Genomic DNA, 23,731 nt, shown 5'->3' on the forward strand with positions numbered 1-23,731 from the left:
TTTTGCTTAAGACATAGAATATTCTCTTCTTATACCACCGTATATAGAAGCCTGGGATATAGAATAGCAACCAGTGGAGTGGAGTGGAGGGGTTGGAGCAAAGAAGGGTGTGGAGCCCCCTGCACCGTCTTCCCACCTCCATTGTGTGCCAAGGAGCAGTTCCATGGAATTCCTAGCATTCAGCTTGAAAGCTATGATATTAAAGATTATCCTTATAATTATATTGTGAGCTGAGATATCTGGTCATTTGGATGTACTATCTATATTCTGGTACATACAAGAATTTAACAGCAATATTTATTTTATCGTTATATTTTACATGTGAGGGTAGGCCAACATGTTCACGTGTTTACCTCTATAATTAAGAAGTACATCAGAGTAATTCAGCATTATTCATTCAATCATTAAACAAATACGTTTTGAGCGCTATTTATGCACCAAGCCCTGGTAGGTTCCTGACTTATGCAGATAAATCAGAAAGATCCTAAGAACCTATCAGGCAGAGACTATTATTTATCTTTTTCACCACTGAATCCACCGAACTTAGCACATGCCTGACATATAGCACTCATTCCATGAACAATTGCTGAACTGAAATTTTAGACTAATGAATGACTGTCCTTTCATTGTGGGAGAATAACAAAGTTCTCGTGGATTTGAGGATTGTTCTTCCCTATTGAAAACATGAGCCCCGAGTAGGCTTTAGCTGTGATATATAAAACCTGAGTCCCCTTCTCTCCAGAGTTGGTTTTTCTGAGATCTCTAGAGAGTTACTAAAGGTACTCAATCCCTCCATTGGCTTGAAATATTTAATTAGAGCAGGGATGAAAGCAGAAAGTATCCAGCTTATAATAGTTCTGGAGTTATTGCCTGCAGTCCAGGAGATCATGGATGGATATTGGGGAATCCCTAGACTGCCGTCCATGAAGTGTCAGAAGGAAGCAACTCTCCAAAGACCTGCTCTGTAGACCGAGTAGATGGACCCATGTATATACTATGAATATTCAGAAATGTCAACATTCAAAACCATTTTCAACAAATACTTATTTACTTTAAGCCTTATGCCTCAGTGTCATTCGCATAACTCCCTCATAGTTGAGGAAAATATGTTAAGTCTTTCTGAACAAGGCATGGGCTGTCCTTTTCTTTCCAAACCCTGACAATCTCTTCCCTCTAAAGGAGAAATGAAACAGCCAGGCATCATCTCTATAAAGCAAACAGAACCTGGCAGAGAGTATCACTATCAGGAGTATAACTGTCCCCACCTTGTTAGAGGCTGTGCGTTTGCTCTGTACTTACACTCTGCATGCATTAGTGTACACGTACTCAATCTTACAGGTGATGGCGAGTGAGAAGACTCTACACGGAGTAAGGGACAGGACTGGAACTCAGGTCCACATGTTTGTGTAGTCAGGCTCCAGGTAGGAAAGAGCTGGCACACTCAAACTGGGTGATTAAGGGGAGTTTTTTTTTTTTTTTTTTTAAGGGGAGGGGACTTATTAAAAAGGAGTAGGGCAGACTTAAGTAAAGCAAAAAGGGATGGTGCCCATGCAGCACCTTAAGGATAGCAACTGAGACGAGCTGTTACCCCCTCAAGCCCAAAGCGTCAAGTGGAGCGGGGGAATACAGAGAGACCGAAAGAGAGACAAAGTGTGTGGAGAAGGCAACTTTACAGCACCTGTAGCCTTTGCTAGAGGGACGGACCCCACTTAGAAACCCATCAGGAGGGACCGAGAGAATAAGTACCCAGGCTTCAGTCTCCTCTTGGCCTCAGACCTCCTGGCATTACTTCCCATTGGCTGTGCCTCCACTGGGATGCCTCAGGAGACGGGAGCTCATTCATGTGGTCCAGTTAGGTCAGCCTGGGACACAGAGTAGTGGGGGAAGGGGAGCTGGAGGGACAAATAGAAGCTGTGCAGCACAGTGTCTGCCCGAAAGGTCGTCGTGCACTTCACCATACATATCTTACCCCCCAATCCTTCTGTCCTCCCACATTCAGCAAATCATCTTTGCTTGGCTGCTCTGTGTCAGGCACTTTGCTTTGGAGGGTACAGAGATGGATACGGTATGATCCTGCTTAGACTCACAGTTTTCAGAGAATTTGTCAAACATTTTTCACTTGCTGGGGGTTTTTTTGGTTTTTGTTTTAAATTTTATCAATTTTTATTGAAGTATAGTTGATTTACAATGTTTAAGGTCTACAGTAAAGTGATTCAGTTATATATATGTTCTTATGCAGATTCTTTTCCATTATAGGTTATTATAAGGTATTGACTGTAGCTCCCTGTGCTCTACAGTAGGTCCTTGTTGGTTATCTAGTTTATATATAGTTGTATCTGTTCATCCCAAACTCCTAATTCATTCCTCCCCCGCCTTTCTCCTTTGGTAAGCATAGTTTGTTTTCTCTGTCTGCTTCATTTGCTATGTTCGTTATCATTTGTCTCCCTTGTTCTCCTAGGCAGGGCTGCGTTTCCACCCCTATACCCAAACACTCCTCAAACCTTGTTCCACTATATTTCTTAGTTTCTCTTGTTTCCACAAACTTCTTCTCTGTGTTCAGCTTCTGTTTGCCAGCCTTGAACCCTCCTGAGGAAAGCTAATAACCTAATAAATGTTCAAATGTTACTGATATTACTTTATCTCATTAGGTCTTTGAAAAAGAAAAGAGACAGAGTTGGAGGAAAACACTCTTTCTCCCTCCAGAGAAGTAAATAACAAGAGGTCTAGAAAGTTCTGCCCTGACCCTATTTACCTGTCCACATCAGAATAAATGGCCTTTTATTCCTGCCAGGAGCTGTTTGCAGTCAGAGTAAGGAAGGCACCATTAAAGATTTCAAGGTTGTTCCATAAGTAGATTAAATATAAGTGCTCTCATTACTATAGCTTGAAAGAGTTGAAACTGTTTGGTGAGCAAAATGGAAGAAACTTAGCTAATGCCCTCAGTCATTTACTAGTGTGGCCAGAGTAATCTTCTTGTCTTGGATTACCTTCCTCCCCCTGCAGCAATGGAGGGAGAGATCCTCATGGCGCTGCAATTTTCCTTTCAGTGTTTGCTAAATGCTTAGAAAGCTAGACCTCCCACCATCCCAAACTGAAGCAGACAGGCCTGAAAGGACCCCTTGTAAGAAGCCAGATGTTTGGAAACAGAAGCTGTAAGGGAAAGGAGCTGTTGCATTTACCAGGAGGTGTGTCCACCAAAGGGGAGACAAGCATTTTGGTTTAGAAAAAAAATTCATTTGAAGTTGTCTGAAGGCCACGCTCAGTTGAAAGATCAGAGTTGAAGATCTGACCATATTGGAAATTAGCATTGCTGATGATGTTTTCAGAGAATCACAGATTATTTACATCTATTTAACCTTCTCTATAAATACCCAACTCAGAGAACACTGTACTATTTTTAATAGTCTAATAATGGGTAAATGTTATTTTGAAGGCAGTAGTGACAATGCTAGTATCATTTTTTCCAAACAAGAACCATCAAACAATGGCATATTGCTTTATTCATGTCAGTTCTAATGGCATGTTACACAGTGGTAGCCGACTTTCTGAACTGTCTGCTAGAATGGAAGTCAGGACAGTATCAGTGGCTGACTGACAAGACTATTTGCTCTCTGATGACAGACTTACAGTCAAGTATTCAAATATCTGTGTGGGCCTAGATAAACTGAACCCTGGGCACCCAAGCTTCTATAGAACACCTGATCCATATGGTTTACAAAAGGATCTCTCCACTGTCTTTGACACGGCCTCCACTTAAATCAACATGATACAGAAATCTGCAACCTTTCAAGAAGATTCCCCGAATGAGGAAGTACAAACAGTCTGTGTCCATCAATATGAGTCAGCCAATCGCCTTTGTTCACCTGTGCTGCATTTCAAGTCTAAGGTCTTTTGAGAAGCAGGTTTCTTTTCCTCTGTCTCAAACCTAACTTGTTCTCATGTTGATTGATTGATTCATTCATGAGACGTTATTAAGCATCTACTAAGTGCCAAACATTCTCTTAGACACTGAGGATACAGTGTTATGCAAAACAAACAGACTTCCTACTTTCCCAGAAGTTATCTCCTAGTGAAAGAAGATAATTAAACAGACAAGTAAACAAGAACAAAAAGGCAATAAGAGGTACAAAAAACCCACATCTCTCACACACACACACACACACACACACACACACACACACACACACACACACCATCACCACCACCACCAGCAGCACTGCGACCACAACAACAAAATACAAGGTAACATGAAAGAGAGTGACTGGGGAGAGAGAGGGTGTTTTTAGGTCTGGTGATCAGGGAAGAAGGACCCTCTAAAGAGTGGACAATAGAACTAAGGATCCAGTGACAAAGGAAGAGAGCAGGCAAAGATCTGAGGAAAGAATGTTCCAGGCAGAAGAAATAGCGAGTGCAAAGGTATAAAAGACTAGTGTGGCTGAAGAGTAGGGAGGCAGAGGGTTGGAATTAGATTAAAAACAAAAAGGCAGATGAGAGCCGCATCGCATAAGGCTTTGGAGACACAGTAAAGAGTTTGAGTTTTACATGCAACCTACTGGATGATGACGGAAATTATTTTTCTCAGACGAGTGATATGAACTAATTTATATTCTAAATAGCTCAGTCTGGATAACATATAGAGAATGCTTTATCGGGATAAGAGTGAAGGCGGGGAGGTCTGCAGGGGGTCTATCACAGTGGCCCAGGTGAGAGATGAAGGAAGGCAGGGGGTGTTGGGGAGCTGGAGAGAATGTGGACGCTTTATCTGGGACAAAATAGGAGGCAGGAAGAGCAGACCCCAGCAGCAGAATAGAATCCTACCATTAGTCTTAGAACCTTATCTGGTCAAAGTTGAGTCCACAAGCCCTTTAGAGATCACTCAGTGGAAACCCTTCCATTTAACATGAGAAAACCTGAAAGATGGACAAATGAAGGGACACGCCCAGGGTCCCTGAGCAGGCCACTGGCAATCCCGAGACTGAGCCTCACACCTCCCGTCTTCCAGGGGCTTAAATAAGGTCAAGTCCACACAGAATGCAGCAGACCCCGGGCGGGGGCTGTGGCAGCTTGGTAGGCCCCCTTTCTACAGTTGGGCCTCCCAGTCTCTGTGGTGTGAATCCAAGCAGTGGCAAGAGCTGTGGAGTTATGCCAGGGTCCGTGGAGCCATATGTGGATCATGCCCACCCTGGAGGCTGAGTAAATAAAAATGTAAATGCCGCAATGTGACATCTAGAACAGAGAGGTTAATGGTTTGGCGCCTGGCATCCAACTGAGTTCCAATCTTGGCTTTCCCATTGTTGACTGTGTGCCTTTGGATAAGTTACTTAACTCTTTGGGTCTTGGGTTTCCTCTTCAGTAAACCGGAATGAAAATCATAACTTTTCTTGGTTCTGTGAGGCCCACATAGGATAACACACTTGTACAAACAAACAAACAAAAAACTTAGACTAGTACCTGACACAGACAAATATTCAAGAAATGTTTGGCATCATTATATGGAATTCAAAACTTCTTTTAGTGGAAATGGGGCTCTTAATATTCAAAACCCTGATAAAAGTGACTCACTCTCCACCCGAAACTGTTAAGAGTGCTTCTGCCCTGCAGGTGTGTGGCTGGAACTGCATCGCTTTAACTCGGCTCTAACACTGCGGGTCACCAGCCGCCTGGCAGGAACTGTGGCCTTTAGCACAAGGACCCGATTCCTTCAGTCAGTCTTTCATTCATTTATTCCACAAATGCCTACTGAGAGCTAATGGAACTGCCTGGTGGTTCTCAGCCTTTTTTTTTTTTTTCCTTGCTTCAGCTGGGTTCATTTGCTTAATTTACTCCCCTGAGTAACTTCTCTCCTTGAAATGCAGTGATCTTTCAACTGGCAGGTGAAGAGTGGCAGTGGGGAGAGTGGAGGTGAGAGTGTGGGGGGAATGAGATTCCAATCAGAATTGCAAAGGGACCAAGTACAGGTTGAAACTTTCAAGAGTCTCCTGGAGGGTGCTGTGTGAGGAACAGGCACATCACAGGAGGAGGAGGAAACAGACGGCTGCAGGATGCTGAGCGTTGTACGTGCATTGAAAGCCTTAGCCATTTTTCATCTGTTCCCCTCCCCTCCACCAGCAGCTCTATGAGGTGTTAGTGTACCCATTTCACAGAAGACAAACTGAGGCTAGGAGACCTTAAGGTACTTCCCAAGTCACATGACGAGTCAGTGGAAGGCTGGGGCTGGACCCGGGGTGGCCTGACTCCTCATCAGGTTTTGTTTGTTTGTTTGGTTCCCGACGACGTCCTTGAGTTGTTACCGTGTGTTTGGAGGGGGAGAGGGAGGAGGGAGCTGTGATGGTAATGACTGCTGTTGTCGTGCTGGTGTGTATGTGAGACAGAGACAGAGAGGGGGACCCAAAGAAACACTCAGGACAGAGTCCGAATTAACAACCACCAATAAAAAGGCTGGCCAGCTGAGGTGAGTTTCCGTTGGGCCATCACCGACCACACAAAAGATAAAGCAGAGATGCCTGGGCCATCCTAACACTATTCCTGTCCCGAGTCGGCTCCTGATGGGGCATGTGAAGGGAAGAGGCATGCGGGTTTCTTCCTCCTTTGCTGTGGTGTAGACCTCAGAGAGAAGGGGTCCTCAGGAAGCCAGCGTGCGGAGAGTGTCTCACCTGTGGGCACCCTGTCCATGAATTCAGTGCCAGTCCCTCCAAATCGTGCTGCCTCAGGATGCCATGCTTTCAGCCCCTTGAACTTGTCAGGCTCACCTCCCTCTAGAGAGGCCCATTTGTAGACAAAGCAGAGCCAGGTCACACTGAAACCTTTTCGCTTTTCAGATTTGGCTGGGGAGACTTTAAGTCACACTCCTGGGACGAGTAAGCAACCGAGTCATAATTCGTCCCTTCCCCAGTTGCCAGAGCCCGGAAAGCCTGTCTTCAGGTACCATCACCTTAGTGATTATTTATGGGTGGTGTATGAATTTCCCAAATGGGCATCAGGCAACGCATCCAGGCATTTCCATAAAAACGAGGGCAATTTTTTCTAAGCAAACGTATACACATCTCCTTAATCTATGCAAATCTATTCATAAGGATTTTCTAAAACCACCACTTCCCCCACGCACCCTGGACACACAAATTCCCAGCTCCTTTTGATTTCCCAGTTTGTTTTTAAGCACTGGGTGGAGGGAGGAGGGGGCTCACAGATTCAAGGGGGAGATGGTGCTCCCTGGGTGATGCAGCTGGCTTGCTCAAAGCAGCCGGTCCTGCCCTTGCAGTTGGGAGCAAAGAGCCAAGTGTGGGATGGTAACCACCTCCCAAAAAGCCAGGCAGCCTTTCACCAGAGGGAAGTATCAGGTTCCTGTACTTTGGCTGTGGGTTGTCACTGTCTAATAATATGACCGTTTTGCCATCTCTCTGCAAATAAGGCAGAAGCTGCTACCTGATTGGTATGACATCTCACTTACCCTCCTCATTGATTTTCTTGTTCTCCTCCTTTGCTTCATAAAAAGAGGGACCAGTGGCTCGTGCTGTGGACAGAGAAGCTTGATTTTTAGTATGAGAGAGCTTCTATTTTCTTTCAGGAGAGGGAAGTTGGATGATCAATTCTTTTGTAAATGTGTATGGTGATATTTGCTCCGGTAAGTTTTATATCTCTCTTGATTTACAGCTGGCTGGGGGTGGGGGGGGTGTGTGTGCGTGTGTGTGTGCGTGTGTGTGTTTGCATAGATTTAGACTGTACAGTCACGTATCTTTCCAGATATCATTTTCTGAAATCTTTAGGGATAATGTCTTTTTATTTTCTTACTTTGCTTGCTCATATTCATCTGTCTAAGCCAGAGAGCTCTGTTGTATAAGAGTGTGATGCTTACCTTAGTTGTTGAAGGATGCGCTGGGTTTCTCTGAACATAGTAAGGAAACTATTTAAGCAAACTTACATTTGGCTTCATAAAAATGTAATGTCATTCTGCCTCCCACCGGGAGTGTTTAATGTCTTAAGTATGTTCATGGTGCCATAATCTGCATATCATTTTAATTAAAGTTTCTTCCTCAATGTCAGAGCAAGAATTTTGTAAACTCCATAAATAGTTGCCAAATGTTTTGTGCTTTGCCAAGAAAGGGTGTGCTAATTTCATGAGGCCTCAAGCCAGGGCAGCATGGATGAGATGAGTTTCCTCTAAGATGAGGTACATGCACCTTTAAAAGAACGGAATGTATGAAAAGTGTTCAGATCATTAAAGTACATCTCTAGAATTCCTTGAAAAGATCTAATCACAAGTGGCTGTTGCTTCTCTTCTGTCTTTGCACTGTGTGTTTGTGCCACCGTCTGTCAGATGCCCAGCCCTGGCTCTCATGTTTCTGTATCTGACGCTGATCAAGAGAAAAGTTGCTGTTATTCAATTCAAACTAGTGCCATACCGTGATCTGCTCACCACGGCTAGTTATGATTTTTAAAGGCATTACCTGGTTAACTGCTTTTTTTCTATCATCTGTTTTTCTAGAGAGTGTTAGAGGACCTGAATTCTTTGTTGTTAATTCAGAACTCTGAGAGAAAGTCTGTCAATATAATTATCCTAGACAGAGATGACTGGATGATTAAATAATTGCGCTAATGGAAATAAACTGAGGTTCTCATCTTCTCTTTTTGTTACACAATCAACAAATCTGCATAGTCTTTTTCATGGTGAAATGGATTAGAGAATATATTTATAATGAAAGTTAAAGGCACCACTGAATAAGAAGCAAGAGGGGGTCTGACTATCTATTCTTCAGAGATTTTGAAAGTAAAGTTAGGAACGTCATGTGTGCCTAGACCTCTTAGGCATAGAATTCTTTTTCGGAAGAGCAATGATTCAGATCCTGAAGTAATCTAGGGGCAGCTCATGGGAACACTAGTGTCTGGGAATCTAGGAGTGTGGTCCTCACGTCTGCTTCTTTTGGGCATTCTGCCCCTCACACACCCTTTGCAAGCTGGAATGGAGCTGTTCATTCTGACAAACAGAATTTTGAATTTTGGTTAATTGAGTTCGGCCTCAAAAATCCTCCAGTAAAAATTTAAAAGAAATAAGACTACATTTAAAGTATTCATTTGAGTGTATGGTAATAAACTATTATACATTTTAAAAAAATCTTCTAAACCCATATGAACTTACATTGCCTCTTACTGGTCACAAGAAGCATGTTCAAGCCTCAAAAATCCTCCAGTAAAAATTTAAAAGAAATGAGACTACATTTAAAGTATTCATTTGAGTGTATGGTAATAACTATTATACATTTTTAAAAAATCTTCTAAACCCATATGAACTTACATTGCCTCTTACTGGTCACAAGAAGCATGTTCCTTATAACAGCCTTAGATGCCATAAACCCTCACGAGCACCAAGTGTTCCTTAGTTGGTAGTTTGTTGAAAAAGAAAACTTCTATCCTTGGGCTGTTGGCATTTACCGCTAAGGAAACTCAACAGCACTGAACATCTGTCTTTGTCTCCCCAAACACCCACTCCCCCAACATCCCTTAATATTTTTGTCATCTTTCTCTTGGCCGTCATTAACAGGTTATGTACAAAGTCGCTAGCTGTAAACGGAGTTGATCATCCTCTGAAGCTGTTCAGTAACAGAAGTGAATGCAGATCTGGGCGGTGGAGGGGGGGTGTCACCCTGCAGGTGAAAGCATCTGTCTTGTCCTGCGGGTTGCCAGTTTACAAAACTGTTAGGGCTCCCAGCAGGCTCGCACCCACTGATATAGGAAGGACAGTGGGGCATCTGTATCTTGGAGAGGTCAAGACCTTTTGTGTGATTTAGGATGAACATGCCTGGTCTTGAAAGCATCCCTTTGGAAAAGTCCAGAATGCCATTACCCCCAAAACTGTTGTAGTCTCTTCAAAGGAATAAAAATCTGTGCCATGTAGGGGAGAGTAACAAAGGGAATTTTGATTTCACGATGAGACCACTTATTCTTTTTAGCAGGATGAGGAATGCAGTCGTCGTTTCCATTTAGTAAGTACCTACTGTATGCCTGGCACTGTGCTAAGCATTTTACGTGGCTTGTTTCCTTGAATCTTCACAGCTATCCCAGGAGGGAGATTTACAGATAAATCCCCGTTTTACAGATAAGAAAACGGAGACAGAGGGCAAGTGTGCCATTCGTTTGTGGCAACACGGTGATAATGATGAAACTCAGAGCTAGACAGGCTCATTCCAGAGGCAGGCTCTTCATCTCTCCCCTCAGCCAGGGTTTCACTTCATCAGTACAATCTACAGCCGACTCCTAGCCTGCAGTGACTTGCAGGGTGTACCATAACACACCATATTTTTTTTTACACCATATTTTCATTAGTGCTTTCCCCCCCCTCTGAAGCTACATAGCCTCCTTCTTCTCAGGCTCTGCCTTTGTGACTCCAGGCTAATTATGTGTTTGTAACTAGCGAGTGTGCATTGTATTTCCACGCAACTATAAAGATGTGGATCTCACAAGAGGGAGCCAGTCTAGGGAGAGCTATATGCAGAAGTGGCTGAATTAAGGTAGCTTTTTTTAATTGATCACAAGAAATCCGTCCCTTTGGTTTTCAATCTTTCGAACATAGAGTCAAAATTAAGATGTGATGATAACACACATATCAATACCTCAAGGTATCTGGTTTATCACTGATGCAAAATATAAAAAGCAGTTGCTACTGAATTGATGTATTTGTGGAGACTTTGTAAAATTCTCACCTTTTATTTTTTACTCACCCCCAGCATGAGTTTCTCGCACTTTGTGGCCAGCTGGAAAGCACTGACGTGGCCCTTCAGGTAGAATATTGCAAAGCGCCTCTACCACCTGGGTAATGAAAAAATGAAAACAGCTGCCAATAAGCATGCTGAGAAGTGTGACAAAGTTGAAACTCAGAGGCCCCAGATGCAGTCTTTTGCACCTGAGCACGGAACTCTCCATTTGAAATCCATTTAAGCCAATAAAATTCAACTGGATCTTTTAGGAGGAAAATGCAACTGAGTAGAATCAATATGTTTGAAATTTCTCCTCCACTGGCAGTTTTCAGACTAGAAGCAGGGCACACCCGTCATGAGGTAGGTGAGCCTGTGAAATGCTGCATTTTCTTCCCTCAGTGAGAGAGAAAGGATTGTGAGTGATGAAAATGTTGCTAGAAGGGAGAACCTAGCTTAGGACACTTTTGCTCTATTTCACCCCAAACCAGAGGGATCTAAAAACACAGATGAACAAACAAACCAACAAAAACACCCCATCCCAAATTGGGAGGATTAAGAGTTCAGTTTTGAAGTGTTGACACAATATTGACTTCTTGGTGTGGTCTGCTGCATCTAATAGTGCTAGCTTTTGAATTACTCCTGGTGTAGAGTAAATTAAAGAGATCAGAGTGCAGTACTCAGTAAGATGTGTTTCCAAAATGATAGTCATTTTTGTCAGAGGTAAAACTTATTGACCTCTTTTTCTTGCTCTTAAAAAATAATAACTGGGGGCTCCCCTTGTGGCGCAGTGGTTGAGAGTCCACCTGCCAATGCAGGGGACACGGGTTCGTGCCCCGGTCCGGGAAGATCCCACATGCCACGGAGCGGCTGGGCCTGTGAGCCACGGCCGCTGAGCCTGCCTGCGTGTCCGGAGCCTGTGCTTCTCAACGGGAGAGGCCACAACAGTGAGAGGCCCGCGTACCGCAAAAAAGAATAATAATAATTGGATGGTTTAATCAGAGAGTGTGGTATTAGAGCCAGTCAGGATAAAGAAATTTAAATCAATCTGCGTTTTCCACCAGCATTTATGAGAGTTTTAAATATATTAACAGTCATCAAATGAACACTTTTATTACTTTAAAGAAATATGTTGTACTCATCCACAGTGTTCATGAAATATAGGCTTATCCCTTAAAACTAAGCTTAGAGACAATTTTATAAAGCATATCATATGTCAGTCTCCATGTCCAAGATAGAGCTTTCTTCCGAGAGGAGACCAAATCCAAAATAAATCACAGTAGAGACTGTCTTTCGTCTTACCTACATTTCCTTCTGCCTTTTCTTTGGCTGTGGATGTGTGTACTTAATCAAGTTGATCCTTAAGAGCTTAAAAATGATCTATTGAGTATGCAGGAATAGCATCTGGTGTTAAGACATAATGAGCGTGGGACGAGGCTTGAATTTGTCATCAAACATTCTAAGCTGGTGTACAAACAGAGCTGGTGGGCCTGTTCCATCCTTGTCGAAGAAGATGGAATCAGGGAGGATTTTGAGCCTGAAAGGAACACATGAGGCATTCAGTCCTCTAGAAGAGGCTCCTGGTCATTGGTGTGCCTTTAAATGTTTAAAGTTTAGGGATGAGTTGAGAATGGAAGCACCTCAGTCACTACTCTGCAGACTCATGGATCTGCATAATTAATAGATTTTACAGTGGTCATTTTTGAACAGATTCTAGCCAAAAGTCTTAATGGAAAATGGTTCCTGGGCAACTTCAAACGCATTCCACTACGGTTTCTGGAAAGCTTATTCCCAACACGGGGCAATCAGTTCACTGTGGAGCTTTGGGTTGGCCAAATGTAAGGGGGTAATCATTTCATTAGAGTTTGGGGGGGGGGGACTAGTAGGTTGGGGGTAAAATGCTTCTATTGATAATCCCCATGTGACTTCTTTAGCCCTGCTTACAGAATCTTTAAATCCTCCCAAATTACCACACATTGTCTCTGAGTAGGCTTTCTGGCAAAGATATGACAAATATTTTAGACTTGTTTTATTTCTGGTAAAAAATGGCTTTAAGAACATTTGTGCCCAATATAGATTATTACTTGAGGACTTTTCAAGTCACCATAGTGACATCTACCTCTCAATGATGAACCCATATATGTTTATCTAGCTTTGGATGAGGGAAGAAACGGGATATAATTTTTCAAAGCCTATGACATTCAATTTGCCTTCCTATGAAATTGAATGGTTGAGACCAAAAAATAATTTTTTTTTAACTGGGGGCAGATTTGAGGGAAGGCTTGGAGTGTTGACTTCACCAGGCTATTCTTGCATTCCGCAGATATTTAAGGATGCTTACCAAGTGCCAGGTACCACACTAGGCTTCAGAGATGCCGTGATGAACAGATAAACATAATATCTGTGCTCCCAGAACTAAATGCCTTCATTTTCCTTTTTCTCATCTAAACCTAGTTTCTTTTTCATGGCTCCGGATGTGTCTTTTTAAAAGCATAATTGAACTGTTTTAGTAAGACATTTGCAGGAAATATGTGCTTTTGGTCCTGTCTGTTTATGCTCAGTGAAGGAATCCATTTCCTTCAGAGAGTTAATCCATTTATTTACTGATGTGATTATTCGTCTGGCTGAAATGGAGTGGTCTGAAGGTGGGGAGCCGGGGGAAGTCTTGTAGTTGTGCCTTCTAAGCATTATTTATCGTTACAAGGCATCCTCGGATTTGATACGCTATTCTCACTCTTGCCCGATGTTGGGAGGAGGAAAGAGGGATGAAGCTACAACAGGACAGAAAAGTAAAGAAGCTAGAAGAGTAGACAGAGAGGGTGCCTAGAGGAAATAAGACTTGCAGTGGCAGTATGATTAGTTCTAACTGACATTATCGGGTTCTCTGTGGGTGTTCATTTATTCAGAATATATATATATATATATATATATATATATATATATATATAATGTCTACTTTGTGCCAAGTGCAACACTAGGTGCTAGAACACAGGAATAAATACGGTATACTAGTTTCTGAACTCAAGCAGCTTCTAGTAGGCCAGGATTTCTCAACTTCAACACTATTAACATTTTGGCCCAGATAATTCATTGATGTGGGGCTGTTATAAGCATTTCAGGGTGTTTTGCAGCATCCCTTGCCTCTACCCACTAGATGTCAGTAGCCAAATGCCCCCCCAACCCACCAAGTTGTAAGAACCAAAATTATCTCCAGACAATGCCAAATAATCCCTAGTTAAAACCTTGCAAGAAACTGAGTAATAACCAACAGCTTTGACCGAATCTTCCCTTAGCATTTCTACTTCTCTGACTTTCAGATACACTGCTGCATGGTTAACTCCAGGATTTTTCCCAAATATTCTGTACAACGTGTCTAACAAAGACAAGTAAAGCATCTCTAAGTCTTTTTTTTTTTTACTATTATATCCCTTCTGTATAACACTTTACCGTGTTCATTTGCCTTACATTTTGTCTCATTTGATTCCAGCAATCAACAAATGAGGCAATAGGAAAATATAATAACCTTTTAACAGATGAATACATGGACATTTAGAATTGTTATATGCCCAAATTCTTGCAACTAATAGTGGATAGAGCTTAGATTCATACTCAGATGTCCTGACACAAAAATCTAGTGTTTTTCTACAGAGTTACAAAATTTAATGAGAAAACCAAGGTAAGTATTTTTAAAGCACACTCTGTCTTTGAGGCTGTACTGGAAATAATAGCAATGTAGCTGTGGATGGAGGTCCACAGGCTTGGCTCCTTACTAAGTATTTGTTAACTGGGTGGTTTTGCACTCTTAGTGCAAATAGCAAATAGCAGCATCCCTTCTTCATTCCCATCCTCAGTAGTTCAAGGAATGTGGAGTGATACATCACAAAAACCACAGGAAGCTCTAGAGATCAGTCCAGCAGAGTGGATGGGGCACGGGCTTTGAAGTCAGATGTACCTACTGTATGAGTCAGCATCCCAGCAGGAAGAGATGACATCCTCAAACCATCTGACCTCTTGCCAGTGACAGTAAAACATTAAACCTTAATTTCTTTAAGTCAGAAAATTGAAGCCCTGAAAGGTGAGTTGCGTTTCTCCAGGCCTTATGGTGAAATCAGTACAGAAGGATGATAAAAGCAGAGCTCAGTGTACTTCCAGCCCAATGAGCTGAAGAATCATTTCAAATGGAGAAAGGCCGGTTCATGGATCTGGCACATACCAGAAATGTATGTGTTCTGGGCTATCACCAGAAGTCTGAGTGCCTGAGATCGGACCCTACATTTTGAACTGGGTACACCCAAGAATCTTTGGGGTTAGTTTAGCCATATTTCAGCCTCATTAGAGGCTACAGGAGACATTGAGCTCCTGGATGCATCTTAAAAGAGTTGTGGACACGAATCTGGAACACAGTAAAGACAGGCAGTAATTTGCAGTGGTGCTCATCACATGTACTCCTGAGCTTGGATAGATGCAGGGCTTTCCCAGGAGAAGCCCTCCAACTGTACCTGGGCCCACATCCTTCATCATCTGATGAACTTTTGAAAGGTATCTGTCACTATTGAGACCCTCGTGGCTTTTGCCAAGATAAGAGTCATTCCAAGCATATTGCTGTGGCAGAATGCCCATCAAGAAAGCTATCTTCTGCCTGCATTGTCTTAAAGAAGTGAACTTAGAATAAGAGGAAATGGATCCAGATCCTGCCTCTGCCACTCATGGTCTTAGACAATTCATTAGTCTTCTCTGGGCCTCAGTCTCTACATCTGTAAAATGGAAATAATGGGTCCCCTCCCCAGAGTTCTGGAGAGGATCGCTCTCATAAATGATATGAGAAAACCCTTTGGAGACCACGTGGGCCTAGACAATTGTATCATTATGTCCTTCTCTCTGTAATCAAAGTTCATTCTGCTGTCAGTTTTCACTCGGTGCCCTTGATGTGTGCATGGGGTGAGGGGGAATGTTTCCCCAGTCTACCAAGAAAATGACTGCAGTTGTGGGATGGGTCTAAAGTAGTCTATCAATGGTTTGATGGGTAATTCTATCTCAAGCAGAGATTTATGTTCATATTATAAATTGCAGAGACAGAGTATCTTCACTGAAGAATAACTATAATAAAGCCAAATGCAATATGGATAAAGCAATTCCCTGTAATCAGCTCAATTCAGGGAATGCTTCTGTGCTTCCCTTTCAACTTCCTCGGAAGCCTTTCCCTGCCATCTGTCCAGGCATAATCCATTCGTTATGAGGGGTTGGGAAGAGGGGGGTTGACATGATCTCTGACCTGATATTGTGTGACCTTAACCCTCTTCTCTCTCCACCTGAGAGAGCTCCTCAGGTGAATTGACAAATCCCAGTTTTTTCCTCCCTAAGGATCAAAGCTCAGGGAAAGCCTCCTGCTGCCCACCCTGAGTTTCTCATTAGCCCCTGGTGTAGGAAATTCAAAGGTTTCTCATTTCTCATATTTTATTTGCCTCAAAGCATCTCCCGACACATTTGATCGGAAAACTTGGTTAGCTGGTATTTTTTCCAGGAGCGTTATCTGCTGGCAGCCCTCTCCCAGTCTCCTTCCCTCAACTCACCTCTTTCCTCTGAGTGGTATTTATAAATTCCTCATCCTCTGAGGAGTTTGGAAGACATCTCCTCCAACCCTCCCCCAGACCAGTTTCCCAATATGCTTGCCTTCTCTCTCTCCCACTGCCTCTACACTGTAGGGGAGTGTTTCTCAAGGCTTTTTTTTCCCCCTGTGGATCTCTTCAGGAAGGCAAGCATGTTAATCATTCACTCATTCATTTGTTCACACATTCATTTATGTTTCTACTGTATATTTATTGAGCAGCAACTGTGTGCTAGGCACAGTGTTAAGATGTAGGATACAGAAGTGACTAAAACAGACGTAGTCCCTACTCTGCTAAGAGTTGCAGTCTAATGAGGGAAGAGGCAATTTAAAAATCCCTCAAAAGTGACTTAATTATCATTGTAGTAAGGGCTAAAAATAAAAGCTAAGCCATCTTGGGTACTAATTATGTGACAGGCACGGCTCCAAGTGTTTCATGCATATTAATTCATTTAATCCTCATAATAACTCTTTGAGGGGGTTTGAAGAGGGAAGGATTAGAGCCCATAAAATCCTGAAAGGCTTGGACTCCTTTCGTAAGTCTAGGAATATTGGAATGAGGGTCACACAGCATGATGCTAAGAGCTCACGTAGCTGACGTTTAGACAGCGCTTACTGTTTACCAGGCACTGTGCTCTGCACCTCACACAGTCTGAACCTTCCCAACAGCATCCTGAGGGATTGCTATTAGTATTTCCAAGGTGGAGAGAAGGAGATGTAGAGAGCCTGAGCCGCTTGTCCAAGGTCACAAGGTCACACATTTTATGAGTGGTGATTCTGAGACTATAGCTTAGGTGTGTTTGACCCCAAGCCTGGGCACTTAAACACAATGATAACCTGTGAAAGGCTGATTAGGGCATTCCTCATTGGTTCATATTCTGGAAAATACTCTAGAATGGGGACAGAGAGGGTTATGTTAATGTGCCTCTGAGTAAGAAATACAGTGATCCTTCTTGGAGTAAATCGGAGCTTGTGGGACCAGGAGCGTTGTGTCCTTACATATGCTTAATCCTTAAGCATATTCCAAGGGGGACCACCAGCTGCTTCTACAACTTCCAATTCAAAGCATGGACCAAGGACCAGCAGCACTGACATCGCCTGGGAGCTTGCTGGAAATGCAGACTCTCCAGTTACACCCCAGACCTACTGAGTGCTGAAATCCACATTTAGGTGATCTCCATATGGTTCACATGCACAGTTAAGTTTCACAAGCTCAGCTCTAGAACTCAAGTTAAGAGACTGGGCTTTCAGCTTTCAGCTCTGGTTGTGATGCTAACTGACCAGTTGTTTGATCTCCCCAGATTTTCTTTGCTCTGTGTCTTCAGTGGAGATGACTTTAACCCTCCTCGTGGATGGGATCACAGGTCATCCCATGGAGGAGCCTGGAGCTGTTGGGGAGGAAGGTTCTGTAGAAGCTCTGAGTCTCTCTTTTATCTCCAGAATTGTTTTTGCTACTGTGGTCCGTGGACCACCTATATCAGAATCACCTGAGGAATTCATTTAAAATGATGCTTAGATTAAAAGCAGAATTCTCAGAACAGCAGTAAATGCCAAAATACATAGTGTAATGGTGTCTTCAAACACCAGGAGAAAATGACTGTCAGATTAGCATTGAATATCCTTCCTAAGGTTTTTATCCAGAACAAGGATGCAGTAAAGACATTATCGGATTACATTAAATCACATTTAATTTTTACATTTAATTAATCCTTTTTTGGGAGGAACTATCTCTGTGGAATGATCCATCCAGACCTTGCTTTCAGATTCTGGTTCCCATTCCCCATCAGCTGTGTGATTTTTAATGAAGTGACTTAACATCTGTGATATGAGGAAAGGATTCTCACCGTTGGGAGGAGGGAGATGCTGTTGTGAGGTTCTCAATAGTGTATATAAGTATGTGGCATGGAGTACAACACTAAATAGATTGTAATTATTATCATTGGTTGTTGAATGAAATTTTATAAAGTCACTACTCTCAAATTATCTATATTATCATGACATAATTATGAAATTATAGATTAGTTGCTATAAAGAAAAACCTACTTGAAATACTTTAGAAGTGATGTTTAACTTAATTTAGCATATATATCTTATCATTTCATTCATTCATTCATTTATTCATTCAACAAACATTTATTAAGATTCTACTAAGTGCAAGGGACTTTCCCAGGCACTGGAGATGCAGCAGTGTTATATGTTACTCAGCAGGGTGGAGATGGGCAATAATAAACAAAGAAAAGAAAATGTTAGATAGTGGGCAGAGCTGTTAGATAAATCAGGTAGAGGGAATGGGCTGTTCTTTCAAACCCATATTTTTATAAATTGAATTAAACAGTAAATTTATCAAGGGAAACTTCCAGAAAAGTTGTAGAAGTGTACATAACTATTTTTCACATTCGTGAATTTTAGGATTTCATCTTTAGGTTTTCTTTCTTTCTTTCTTTTTCTTTCTTTCTTTCTTTCTTTCTTTCTTTTCTTTCTTTTCTTTCTTTTCTTTCTTTCTTTTCTTTCTTTCCTTTTTTGCAGTACGTGGGCCATTCTTTCTTTTCTTTCTTTTCTTTCTTTTCTTTCTTTCTTTTCTTTCTTTCCTTTTTTGCAGTACGTGGGCCTCTCACTGTTGTGGCCTCTCCCGTTGCAAAGCACAGGCTCCGGACGTGCAGGCTCAGCGGCCGTGGCTCACGGGCCCAGCCGCTCCGTGGCATGTGGGATCTTCCCGGACCGGGGCACGAACCCGTGACCCCTGCATCGGCAGGCAGACTCTCAACCACTGCGCCACCAGGGAAGCCCCAGGTTTTCTTTAAAATGAAGAATCAGCCTGTTGGAAAAACTTAAATTGATTCAAGACTTAGTGACCAATGGTACCACCTTTCCACCTCCCTTAAAGTTGACAACGTCGTGCATTATTCCATGTGATACTAACAGTAACCCCAGGAAACAAACAGATGAGTTGTTTATTGAGTTTTCTGTCAAGGGAGCAAAACTATGGCTCAGAAAAAACATTTTTCAATTGACCAGAGGTTTACCGCTGGTCAATGATGATGCAAAGATCCTCTCCCCTCGAATTCAGCAATGGACTCTACCGCAGGATCACTCCTTATTTGACAATCTCTACAAAGCCTTGTAAAATAAAGGTCAGGGCTCTAGAATATTGGTCTGCAATGTGGGGACTTGTTGAGGTTATTTTAGGTTTAAGCTCTTACCATTGTCTAAATATGATGGTGCTGAGAATGAAAATGGAATTAAATAATATAATGGCAAATGGAATTTATGAAGCATGGAACATCAGCTTCAGAACAGTTTGGAACATATGGAATTTTCCAAAGCAACTTTACTTGGGTTTTAAAATGGTATTTTTAAGCATTTTATTCCTAATACTGCTCTCTTAACACCTTCTGATTAAAATTTAGGAACAGTTTATTCTTACTGACTCAAAATTGGAATTATATCCTAGTGAATTCTACCAGCTAAACATCCAAATGTACCTCGAAGCTGTAACATTTCTACTTCTTATTCTCTCACTAGTCCACAAACAATGCTACACTCTAATAATGAAAATACTAGACGGAATATGTTAAAAGAGAAAAATATTAGAAGTGGATCTAACTATTACGTTAACTCTTCCAGCACGATTAGAACCCAACTGGGCTCCATTGGAGCCATGGCTACCTCTGGACTCTAGAACAGCCTCATTAATTTTCTCATCTTATTACATTGAGGTTAAAATTCACATTACACTGTTCAAACTCCACTTGCAATTATTTCTCTAATGAAATAATGAAATTTTCTACTGTCATAATTGGTCATGTCTTTGTTAGTCATGCACACAATGCTACATTGTTCCCCCCAGCTACACATGGAACATAAAATTCAGGAAACAATAGGAAACATCCAGTATATGCAGCCATCCTTGATGGCAGTACAAACAGCTAAAGACATAGTGCACATGGTTTTCTAATGTATGTGGCCCCAAAGTTCTGACAAAGCAGATATGTATCCAGAAATGTGTCAACTTTAAGTATAAGTTAAGATTGTCAGTTAAAAAGAAATTGGTTCATAAATAATGCAGCATGATTGAAGGACAATTTTCCCTGTAATCATAATTTTAAAGACAGTAATGTTCTGAAAGCGTCCTTCTTTAGCCTCATTCTTCTAGGTCCTCAAAGCTAAGAGCTATAGTTCATCAAGGTTAGCTTTGATGTCTGCCATGTGCAGATGGGCTGGAGCTAGAAATCAGAACATATCAAGAGTAGAGAGACCTGGGCATAAGGTTTCAGTCAAGTAAGAGGAATAAGCTCTATAGAGCTGCTGTACAACATTGTACCTTAGTCAACTATAACATATTGTACACTGAAAAATTTATTAAGAGGGTAGATCTCGTATTAAGTGTGCTTTCCACAGTTAAAATAAAAAGAGTAGAGGGACCTGATGGTGTTAGAAAATAATAATATTTTGTTATTTGCAAACACAGTAGAAGCTCTTTAAAAAAAAACGCTACTCATTGTACTTGTTGGATTAACCACTGTTCTTATTCCCTCTTTAAAAAAATTGTTAATTCCTGCAGCATGTTGAATTCTTATGGAAAGTTGGTAATAGCCACACTCTGCTGAATCCACCGATTTGTGTATTTATTCACACAGTAAGTTAGTTGTACTAAACCTCAAAAAACATGCCCCCATTTTTCCTCTCATTTTGCTTTGTGTATAGTCCTGTGTGTGTGTGTGTGTGTGTGTGTGTGTATCTTCAGTAATCTCAATGCTAAACGTCAAGTGTTTTATCCTGTTCCCATTAAATTGTTTACTCTGAAATAAACCTCAAATGTCAAGGCCCTGTTCTTTTTGCTGTCATTCCACCATCTCTGAGTCATGGTGCTTGGCAGAGAGGAGGCCCTCAGTAAATGTTTGTCGAGTGAATAACTGACAACCATGTAGAATTTGCTCTTTCAGCAGGAACATTCCGTTGCATCAGTACCTTTAAGACTCCTCAGGTGAACCCCCTCTCCAGCCAGCGGATTTCTGTTTGTTTGTTTTTGTGGGGGGGGTTTGTTTGTTTTGTTTTTCTGTTTAACTGTGTTTATTTGTTGTTAAAGTACAGTTGATTTACAATATTATATTAGTCTCAGGTGTACAGCATTGTGATCCAGTATTTTTACAGATTATACTCCATTAAAAGTTATTACAAGATAATGGCTATAATTCCCTGTCCTATACAATATATCCTTGTTGCTTGTTTATTTTATACATAGTAGTTTGTATCTCTTAATCCCATACCCCTAATTTGCCCCTCCCTCTTTCCCTCTCCCCTTTGGTAGCTACTAGTCTCTTTGGTTTGTTTGTTTGTTCCTTTGTTTTCCCCTGCCTTGAAGTCCTTTTCCTCACATTCATTCTGAGACCGCCCCCGCTCAGCTGTTATAAGATTGGAGCTGTGCACCCTAAATGAGGACCAAACACAAATACCAACAAAAAGTGCCCTGTATTTTCTGCCAGAATTGGTAGACCCAGGGCAGATCCCCTCTTTGCTGAGTGGCACCTCAACAGTGGCCTCCCCTGGGCTGTGCTGCAGGGCCAGCCCAGCTGGGAGTTAAATCGGTAGGCTTATCGTCCTGGGCCTTTGCTCATTTCTCTTTATCTGGGGTCATCATTCTCCAAACTAAGAATGTCTTCTCTAGCTTGCCTCAGAGTACCTCTCTGGGAGTTATCTGAGGCTCTGATACATGCCTGAGCGCTGTTGTTTTCCCTCTCTCAGGGCAAGAATCATCTTCCCGGTAAACCCTTCGGTGTTTTTGTGTAAACCCTGACTTGCCAAGGATAGTTTTCTATTCCAGTTAGGTTTTTTATTCTAGTAACTTGGTTCTCTTGAATTGATATTTCCACTTAGAATGATCCTTTTTTTATCATTTCGTTTTTCTTCTTTAAAGTTCTAATAGGTCATTGTTTTTCCCCTAAGAAATTAAGGACATGTGAGAATTCACCAATACGCATAGCATGAGAAGCACAGAAGTGTCATTTTAATGAGTTCTTTGGTGAAGTTTCTTGCATCCGCTAAAATAAATTAGGTCACAATAAGATTGAAGAGAGCTTCAAGTGCCTCAACATCTAACAAACTGGCTTTATTAGCTAGAAAACAGGAAGAAGTGAAAAGAACTTGCAGAATAAGAAAGTCATTAAACTCCTGCACTTAATAAAGGGTCAAAAGTCTCAGTGGAGCAAACTCCAATTTGCATTACCTTAGAAAGAGGGAAAAGGTTCCCTGAAGAATTACACAGGCCCACAGAGCTCAAACTCTATTAGGGGCACATTAAATATTTAGCAAGTATTGGTCCAGGAAGGGGGAAGTCTCCACTGCCTGGACAGTGTTCATGCCTGGTACGTGGAAGATTATGTAATTACTTTACTCCTGGCTGATGATTGGATATTACTGATCACAATAAGTTTGTATTGGCTTGCCCGACTTGCCTTTGTTTACTCTAAATGGAGGAATTTTCAACCTACTTCTTATGAATCGTACTCTCCTTTTGAGATGCTCAATTTTCTTCTTACCTCGTCTACTCCTAATCCTATTGTACACACACCTTTTATGAAAATCAGGATATTTGGGGGCCTAAAAGTTTGTTTTTGATATATGATAAGGTCATTGAATTGTTACATTAATGAAGTCACATAAAATCTACTCACAAGGTTCATTCTTCCTTGAATTTATATACTTTACTTAGATAACACTGCCCTCTGCTTCTTCTCCTCTCTCTCTCTCTCTCTCTCTCTCTCTCTCTCTCAGAGTTTATTTATCAGTTTTTGCTGCGTAACAAACCACCCCAGAGCTTCATGGCTTCAATCCACACTATTTATGTAGCTCATGATTCTGTGGCTCAGCAAGTTGGCCTGAGCTCAGCTAAGTAGTATATCTGCTGGTCTTGACCAGCTCACTCACGATGCATCTATGGTCATTTTCTAGTTAATAAGATGGTTCTCTTTCTAGAGGTTATCTGAACTATCTCTCACTTGGGGAAATGGCAATGACTGGGCAACCTACCTCTCAACATCTAGGAGGCTAGCTTAGGTTTGTTTCCATAGCAATCTTAGTTTCCAAGAGTGAGCATGAAAACTGCAAGCCCTTTAAAAGCTTAAGCTTAAAACTCACACAGTCACTTTCATCACAGTCTATTGCTCAAGGCAAGTCACAAGGCCACCACAAATTCAAGAGTTGGAAAAATAAACTCTACCTCTTGATGGGAGTAACTGCAAAGAATTCCACCCATTTTTGCAACCTATCCAGTACTCTACTATGATTTCTCTACTTCCAAGCTCTAGGAACACGCTGCCTTCCCTCATTCAAAAGCATTGTCCTTGACACCTCGCTTGCCCATCAACATCCAACTGAACACTAAATCCTGTCACTTTTGCCTCCGGAATATCCCTTCATCTGCCTAGTTCTCTCCATCTCCACT

At 41.8% G+C, this 23,731-nt stretch overlaps 1 protein-coding gene across 2 annotated transcripts in view; it reads left to right on the top strand.

Moving 5' to 3' along the window:
- The window catches only part of SYNPR (synaptoporin), a 292,879-nt gene that overhangs the window by 132,859 nt on the left and 136,289 nt on the right, over positions 1 to 23,731 (top strand). The window contains exon 1 of one of the 2 annotated variants that reach the window (XM_024746441.1): positions 7,480 to 7,621. The exons of the other annotated variant lie outside the window; for it this stretch is intronic. Coding sequence (XP_024602209.1) covers positions 7,598 to 7,621 — 24 coding nt within the window. The 5' untranslated portion in view covers positions 7,480 to 7,597. Of the gene's footprint in view, positions 1 to 7,479; positions 7,622 to 23,731 lie in introns of those variants that run through there. 2 annotated transcript variants of the gene reach the window in all.

This window comes from Neophocaena asiaeorientalis, unplaced genomic scaffold, assembly GCF_003031525.2.
Source record: "Neophocaena asiaeorientalis asiaeorientalis breed wild unplaced genomic scaffold, Neophocaena_asiaeorientalis_V1.1 scaffold251, whole genome shotgun sequence".
In the NCBI taxonomy this organism is placed as follows: domain Eukaryota; kingdom Metazoa; phylum Chordata; class Mammalia; order Artiodactyla; family Phocoenidae; genus Neophocaena; species Neophocaena asiaeorientalis.